This window comes from Stylophora pistillata, chromosome 8, assembly GCF_964205215.1.
Source record: "Stylophora pistillata chromosome 8, jaStyPist1.2, whole genome shotgun sequence".
Classification (NCBI taxonomy): domain Eukaryota; kingdom Metazoa; phylum Cnidaria; class Anthozoa; order Scleractinia; family Pocilloporidae; genus Stylophora; species Stylophora pistillata.
The window spans coordinates 17,467,904-17,477,066 of NC_142526.1; the positions used below are offsets into that span (position 1 = coordinate 17,467,904).

The 9,163-nt window shown below is 38.0% G+C and overlaps 1 protein-coding gene and 1 long non-coding RNA gene across 2 annotated transcripts; both read right to left on the reverse strand.

The window, feature by feature from the left end:
* Positions 1-848: 848 nt before the first annotated feature.
* On the reverse strand, positions 849-3,889 carry LOC111329389 (manganese-dependent ADP-ribose/CDP-alcohol diphosphatase). The gene has a single exon (XM_022934084.2). It carries the CDS (start codon positions 3,824-3,826, stop codon positions 2,768-2,770), a length of 1,059 nt encoding a protein of 352 aa, XP_022789819.1. The 5' UTR covers positions 3,827-3,889; the 3' UTR covers positions 849-2,767.
* Positions 3,890-4,661: 772 nt separating this feature from the next.
* LOC148725283 (uncharacterized) lies at positions 4,662-7,338 on the reverse strand. Its single transcript, XR_015990832.1, has 2 exons — positions 7,034-7,338; positions 4,662-6,763 (listed from the first exon to the last, which is right to left on the reverse strand). It is a non-coding gene; the product is annotated as an uncharacterized LOC148725283 (long non-coding RNA).
* Positions 7,339-9,163: the final 1,825 nt, after the last annotated feature.

Here is a 9,163-nt window from a genome sequence, read left to right on the forward strand (position 1 = left end):
GAGGAAAATGTATGCATGGCCCAACCGTTTTTGGGTACACAGGGTACACAGGGTACACAGGGTACACAGGGTACACAGGGTACACAGGGGGAATGGGTAACAGGGAGTCTATATGGAGACTGGGTAACAGGGAGTCTATATGGAGACTGCCATGAATTACTTGCCGTCGCTCAAGGCGATAGCCGAGAGCGACTCTAGCTTCTTGAGTGCTTACCAAACCTCCCAAGTGCATCCATAACTTAATAGTGTACGCTGTGGTGTTTACCATTTGTTTTATAACATAACATTGATACATTGTAGCTAAAGAGTTCCCTTTTATTTAACAAATCTTACTTGACCAGAAAAAACAATCGCGTGCGGAAAAATAGTCTTTGCATTTGCTCACGTCAGCAGCTTACACCCATGGGCAAATGAGGGATGCTAAATTGACCAATCAGAGCGCGCGCTTTACTTTGGTTATGTTATAATGGTATATGCTAACTACTAAATGCAGTAGAAAACATGACTGAGTCCTCCAAAAGGTAAGGTAACAGAACTCTTTACACCTCATTCTTTGCAATTTGACATTTGTGAATGGATTTCACATTCAACACCACTTTAGTAATACAACCAAGAGAAGAAATAAATTTTCCTGCCCACTTCCCCCAATTTACTTTGTCTCAGCTCACTTCAGGAGACTTCACAAATGCAATAGAAATATAGACATGGGTGACAATACAATTTAGAATATAATACACAAAGGAAATGGTGCTCTGTAAAATGCTCACCTTACTATCACCACTAAAACAAAAATCCAATTCATTAAGATATTCCCTAATCCAATCTTACTTCAGAAATTTTTTAAAATCTTTAACTTTATGTACTTGTATATGCCTTGTATATGCATCCATGTGACTGCCTGTAAAATATATTTACAGAAAAAATAAAATTAAAAATCAAAGATTCAACCCATAATTCACTATCCAGATTATTGACGTTTTTTAATTTTTTTTTCTCAAAAACAAAAATGCAGACATCAAATTATGCTATAAGGACAAACACCAGTCAGGGTAATTTTGCACACTACACACACTTTAAGTTGAGCTGAGAAAGTGTCTGAAAAGATTTTGGCTATCCTCTGGTGTCTAACCACTACAAATTGGTACCAATTTGGTGCATCCCCTTGAAAACTGTTTCATTTAATGAAAAACCCCCTTTGCCCCATGCATTTTCTCTAACTCTTAGAGGGAGAGGAGTATGGCATTTTCCTCATTAAAATATCTTTTTTAATATCATAAGTACTGTATCAATACCTAATGCCATACACTTTAAAATATGTTCATGTATCCCATGAACTAAAAGGAACTCCAGAAGTATTATGTCGAGACAACTAAGGATGCACGTTAATCTTTTAGCTCCCATAAGTGATCAAGACAGAATTTCTCCCTACAACAATCTAGTATCAAGGAGAAAAGCAATGGGAAAGAAGAAATATGTCTATTAGAGGATCATTAGTTGATCCAATACAAAACAATCAAGAATTGGCAGACGGTATGGAGAATAACTGGTGAGATCTTGGGAGTGAAAGGGTTAATTATTCACCTTCGGGACAGCATGAGTCTTCAACACCCATGTTGATTAAAGTTATGTCTTCCTCCTTCACTAACAACAGCCTGTTTTAATAGGTAATTCTATATATTATTATCCAACTACACCCAGACGAGTACAAATAATGCCATAGACGAGTACAAATATCATGCAGTATTTGTACTCGTCTATTGTAGTACCAGTTAAACAGGTTTTCTTGCATCATGCGAGCGAAGAATTGGATTGTAGTTACGAAAAAAAAAAACAAATGACAGACAATTTGAATCATATTTCCGACGACAAAGAGTCAAAATGGCTGGCAAATATAGATCCAAGTTCATTAGATGAATCGAACGAAGAAAAACAGCTTGACAACCAGAAAATTTCTTCATTTAATGAAGAAAATAGAAACAGCAGCACAACAATGTGCCAATTCCGTTCTGCTTCACATACTTCTGTCACGCACTCCCCGTAAATAAACATTGGTGAAATTTGCCTGCACTGAAATAACAGTTTGGCGTGTTGGATTATAAATAACTTATGAGACATTTTGTTGTGTAATATCACTGAGTATTTTTACTCGTTATTTGTATTTTGACGAGCCCGTATTGTATTTTGACGAGCCTGTAGGGCTCGTCAAAATACGGCACAAATCTTAAAAATACTCAGCGATACTACACAACAAAACGTCTAATAAAATATATTTATTCAAGGAACTGTCTCCCAGAGCAGTAAAATATTCATCTGATTATCAAATTGATGTTGGAAAAAGTAACCACTACACAATATTATAACCTGCTTTTTAAAAGATCAACATTTAGGCAAAGCATCATGTTCATAATCAACTAAATGATTCAGTTCTTTACATTAAAATGAGTAACCCACCAATTGCTATTATTTCATTATAGAAATTGTTATAACTGGCATCCACTTCTTGAATAGTGCATAGATAAAAAATGGAAATGTATCATGTAGTGCCTGGCAAAACTGTACACTTTGCAGACAGGATTTCAACATACCCCCTTCATTAATTCCTTTTTTTTTTTTTTTAACACAAGCTTTCTCACTATTATAGTTTTTCACATACCAACCTTTACAATTTGACACCGCAAAGAAATTCACAAAAATGTTGGTACCGTAATTAAATTTCAACATTTGACTTTCTATACCAGCAAAACCTTTAAACTTTTCCCTAAATATGTCAGTGAAAAAACTTCAACACTCGACTTTCTATGACACCAAAACCTTCAATGACAATAGCATCATTTTTAACGTGCAATGTGGCAAATGCATTGGAATCAAGAGGTGCTGTAATAACACCCTCAAAAGTCAAGTGATGGATACCATGTTTGTCCACGAAATAATCATCATAGTGAGTGTGACCATGGAAACAGGCGACCACACATCCAGACTGCCACAGCACCTTAAGTACATCTTGGTAGTTCCACAGCAGATCTACTGCACCCCGTCGAGGTCTGTTTCCTGGAGAGATTGGGACATGGCTGAAAATAACAGCTTTTTGACCATTTTCTATTGCTACTTCCAGGACTGCCTGCAGCCACTGAAGTTGCATAGGACCGATTCCACCATTGTACGCTACAAATCGCCTGTTTAAGCCGTGAAGACCATCAGCACTATCAAGGTCGCCATTCTTGTTGTATTTACGCACCATCGCCAAGGCATCTTTATATGTGGAACTAGTTTCGTCAAAGCCATGAAGGCTCGTGTCATAGCTATCCAAGTACACAAAACAAAATTTGGGATGAGGTACAAACGAGAAGTAAAATGGTTTCGTCTCCTCCTCACTTACAGCAGGCAGGCTTTGGTGCTTGCTCAAATATTCAGAACTTTCACAGCTGTTGAAAGGGTGCAGAATAGATGCTGAAAGTTCCTCGCGAGAAAAATTGTACAGCTCGTGATTTCCTAAATTATGAAACACGGGTATTTCTGGAGGAAGTTTTGAAAATTCTCTCATCACTAAATCCAATGCGTCTTGAGAGGAGTTTCTCTCGCTATCGTTTGCGTCATTTAGATCTGTATTAAAGCCATCGATTATGTCTCCCAGTTGTACGATGAACGAGAGCGACCTGCTTGGTCTGATCCAATGGTCTACGGCTTCTTGCAGACAACAGAGAGCGTTTCGGTATCTACGCCACCTAGTCTTCGCAGAGTTTTGTCGATCGCAAATATCGGCATACTGGATGTCAGTGATAAGGCCAAATGAAAATAAAACATCAGTATCGCCATTAGTCGGATCCATAGCTGCTTTGCCCCAGCCAACAGTTCTTACGCCCAGCGGTAGACAACTAATAACACCGCCGACAGGAATGAAAAACGTCTGCGCATGCGTTACAGACCCGCGGTAAGAAACGCGGGCTCAGATAAACTCAATAAATTTTGCGGGAAACGAACAGCCGTTACAAAAGTTTAAAAAATAAGGAAGCCGTTGAAAAGATAAGGTTTTAATTATCATTTTTTGAAAAGAAGAAAAGAACTTTAAAAAATTGAGAGGGTGTACAAATTGTACAAAACTTGTTCTCGCGCCGAAAAACGGTCTTTTTTGCAAAGTTTCAATACAGTTGCGAACTGGCTCAATTTGCGGCAACGTTTACAGTGTCGTGTTGACTTTTTCTGACCACTTTTTCGTCCGTTCATGCAAAATGTTGGTTCTTCGGTAAAACAAGGAGCAGTAAAGATGCTTTTTACGGCACTTCTAAGCCCCTGCGACTTGGTTTGTCAAGAGCTGTGCCCTTGCCTGAAGAAACTCCAGTTTGTTTACATCATCGTCGAACGATCGAAATTCGAAAAGCAAGATAGTCGCTGCTTATCGTAGTTTTCCGACCGACATTCCAATTGATTAAACTTAATTTCCGTAAGCCTTTTCGAAATTTTGGACATAAAGGGAAGAAAGAAAGCGAGATATCAATCAGGGAGCAAGTGGAGTGACGCCTGAATAAAATTTTAACAAAGTGCCGAAGGAGACTGAGGTATAGCGATAACAGATGGATTTCGTTGTGAACTATGTTGACTCAAAATCATGCATTTGGTTTTGTTTTGATTAAATCTAGGAAAGTGGCTCTTTAGGATTGGAAAAATTACGAAAAAAGAAGCCATTTATTTTTTAACCAAAGTTAAATATCTATCATTGCAAAACCAATTACTGTTAATTTTACATAGGTAAACTTCCACTATTTCAATTAAGCTAATATTGGAGAGAGGGAATTTTTCTCTCATCAATATCTTGCAATCGTTCCATTATTTACTGTGTTGTCAAAATAGCTCAATTAAGTTTTCATAACATTAAATTATTTTGGAATTTACTTTTGTCTGTTATTATCACCATTCAAATTCAAGACAGATACCAGTAAACCAATTGTCAATCAAATCAGCTCAGACCAACCCATCCTTAACTCCCATCCCCCATCATGTCAATCAAAAATATTCAGTTCAAAATTTTTTTTAACTCAAAAATTCTTTTTTTGGCTCCCTATACCTAACCTCTTCTATTCCTTTTACCACCTACTTTTAATACTAACCAACATGTTATTCATCTCCCTCATTCCTTTTCCTTTGATTATGACTATCTCATCTTATTTCATTCTGACCTTCCTTGTTATTATTATAAACTTTTGTACCGCCTTGAAGGGGCTGCCTTGAAAGTTGAATATAAAAATAATGAATAAACAAATTTGTAAAAGAAATCTTTAAAAAAACAAACAAGCAAAAAGGGCTCTTTCCAGTTTCCTAGAGACTAAAGATTCCTTTGTGGAGTCCTTTACAATGAAAATATTTCATTTTCCTTTTTTCTTTTCTTGTGTATCTTTTTGTCTTTTTAAGTTGTATTTCTTCATTTTCATTTTATTTCTGGTGTAATTATATTAAGTTAAGAAAAATTTGACCCACTATCTGCAGGTCAAAGGAATACCTTGTAGATATATAAGAAAATAAAATAAAAGTGTGGATGTGTGGACCTTTAATGCTAGTACCCAATTGAATTACTGATAGTTTTATTTTAATGCTGCCTTATGACTGACATAACTGCTTTGCAGTTTGTAGGTTCCTCAGTGCAAATTCTTTATTTAACAACTAACATTTTATTTTCATCATTTCACACTTTCAACACTTGCCACCCTCACGCTTCCTTTCCCCTTATTAACCCACTATTTTTGTGGAGATTTGGGAACCTTTTCATTTGGGATTCCATACTTTTACACAATCCCTCAATCAATCAATCAAGTTTATTGTCTATATGCGAGGCATGGTTACCCAGATTGCCCAAGCCAAAGGTTCATGTATGAAACATAAGACAGCAACCCACCCCAGGGGAGGACATTCTCCACACAGTTATCTCATGTGTGGGAAATTAACATCTCCTACCCCTAACCCTGTAGCAGACAGGGCCTATGGTTTATTTATTGTTATCCGAGAAGACTAGAATGTCTATCCATTTCTTGATATCATAGAAAGGTAGCAAATTCTCCTCAGTTATTTTTAAGACCATGAGTATTGGTCTGGCTGGGACTTGAACCCTTGACCTCCCCCACAACACAATCCAGCACTCTGACCAATGTAATGCCACAAAGGTTGCTAGATAAATCTATTGCATTTTTTTGAAAAAAGTTTTTCATTCTTAAAAAAGAAAAAAAAAAAACAGTCAATATCCATCCACATCAACATGGCAATGTCACTTTCTGGTTCTTTCTGAGCACTATTTAAAAGTCAACAGTTCTTGGCAGAACAGGAAGCAACTCATGTACAATTATTGCCCTTTTGTTTAGCAAATTGTTTTATTCATCCAATGTGCAATAAGAAGTCCACTGAGTCAGGCGTGGGTGTACCAGATAATAATTTTGCAAGGAATCTTACTAGGCAACAGGATCTATGATTCAATCACACAAAACTCCTCAAACCTTTGGTGTGCTACAACCTCTGCAAGGCACTAGAGCACTAAACAGTATCATCGACCATATATTGGTCCTGAACTCCCTGTCAGCATTAATCCTGAAGCAATTCCGGCTTCTGTTTTCATTTGAGTTCCAACACCATTGTACTTATTCCAACTTTCCCAGGTATTTTTCTTTTTGATAGCACCTCCACGAGAACAATGGGTTTCATGTGGCTTTTGCTGAATGAAAGCATTCATAGGAGCTCCTCTCATACCATATGGAAATAACTAATTTCCAATACACTCTTAGGACTGTAATGAATGTTAAGTTCCAGTGAGAGCGATATGCATGGGGTAACGCGATATTTTGCAGCGTTTTTTACTTGTTCATGTGACACCGTGTAGGATGGGTGTGCTTTCGCTTCGCCTTGATTAAAATATAAGTTCCATTTTTCTTCGAGAGTCACATTTATTACCAAAGCGTGGTACTATTTACCTTCTATCAATTTGAATCTTAGCTTATCATCTAAAATGGAGGTAAACTATACTCAAAGAAATTCAGCTTGCAATATGTTTCTTTACCGAGTACTGAAAGTTGGCTCTTGAGCAAGCAAATAAACATATCCCAAAAATAATACGTTCAACATGTCGACGAGTTCAGTTTACAGAAGTCATTTTCAAATAGCGTCCTTACATTCCAGTCTGAAAGGCAAAATATGTCCACGAATACACAGTTTAAATTGCGCTGACATTTCGTTCATCAGACGATCGAACAACTTCCCGACGACAACATCAACATGCTCACGTCACGCACGCGCAGACGTTTTTCATCCCTGCCAACACCGCCATCTTGGCGAATGCGACAGAGCTGAATAACGTATACGCATGCGCTATGTTTTGCCGCGGAAAAACGGATTTTGAGTCATTCGCTAGCCTGAGGATCAGGAGCCTGATCCTCAGGCTAGTCATTCGTACGGTTGATTTCCTATTCTGTTGCTTCGAGGCGTCGTTTTCCTTGCCGCTTTTCTTTTACAGAACAACCTACAAAAACTTGGTACACCTAAAAATTTTCAAAAATTAATTTTCTCCTTAAAACCTTTGGAAATAGGGAAGTGCCTTCGACGAAAACAGAGTTCCTCGGTTGTAAAGGTCAGCCCTTATCATTTTCCGCTAATTTCGCTAATTTTAGACCTAGGACACTTGAGCCCACGTTGTTGACCGTATACGTTCTGACGTAAGCATTTCATTATTTAGCTGTCGGCGAATGCCGGTTTTACGCCGGTTGTTTTATGTTACGACACCGGCTTTGGTTTCTGATTGGCTGACTAGATAGCGAGATGTATTAAACCAATTACATATCGTCATAACAAAAACAAACGAGTCCAAGGCTCAAAGGGAACCTCGTGGTCACCAGCCGAGTCACCCAAACAACTGTAGACGATACCTTTTTCAAAATAAAAACAAAGGAATGTTTGTATGCATATTCATGGCAGATTAATATTCCTTTCTGCAACGGGAAAGGTTTGATAATCCTTTTTCTTTTCGAGACCTATTCTGCATGTTCGTAGGCCTACATGCTGCCGTCTGGAAAAGGAAGAACAACAATGAAGGCTGAACAAGCTAAGGCGAGATCGCGCGAACGAGTCATATTAATGCCAAGTTTGATCAATAAGCCTTCTAAGCCTACAGGATAATGTTTATGTTACACAATAGGCAAATCATGAGGATTTTTATAGGAATGAATAGAGAGATTGCATTCCAACCTCGAACTATTTTTGAATAAAACATCCTTTCCTTGCTTCTATGTGTGTTCTGCTGGGTCTTGTGAGTTTGCAGGTAGCTTATTTGTAATAGCCAGAGATTATTAACTTGTTAGTAGCTTGTTGTTAGCCTTAGTGCTTTGCTCTCCGTGCCATTCTGAAAAGGGATACTGAGGAAGAATTGGAGGAACGAAACCCGACGAAATTACCATGAATCGATCCAAAATCACGCGGGAAACAAAGCGGAACACGTGACCAGAGTAAGGCAAGGCTACTTTACTAGTGAAATCCTGAACACTTTTGGTCACAATTCCTTTATCTAGCTTGGGCCACCTGTGCAGTAGTCTCCTTTATCATGGGGGGAGGCGGGGTATGAATTCTTGCCATCCGAGACTTTAATGGCAAACAGTTTTGTACAACACGGGAACGTAAATTTTAGTCTCGCTACTCGCAGAATAAAGCATCCTCTGTGACCTTGTGAAAAGACTGGCCAACTCCTAACTTAAACGATATGGAGCGTTACCAAATAAAGGCAAAAGTAAGACCTTTCACAACAAGGTTTTTTCGCGTATTCCTGCGATTCTGGAAATTTACTAATTATCATTCTGAGTCCTCATTGGCACATTGAGACAGTCTCCTGTGTGATGATTGGTTGTTTTAACAGAGGCAACTAACGGAGAGTCGGTGCATGGAAAACACAATCGCAAAAGTATGAAATGCCACGAAATTCACGAACTTAAAATGTGAAGTTTACTTGCTAAATAACTGAAAACTCTCAACGCTCATCGATTAAGTAACAGTTTTTACTTTTGTCCAAAACTGGCGGGTACATCTTTACGCAAGCTCAAGTAATGCTGTTAATGTTAAAGTTACTTGAGCTTCACTTCACACACACACACACAAAAAAAAAACACCAAGAAAAAAAAAAAACACTCGGAAACTTCTTTAAAAA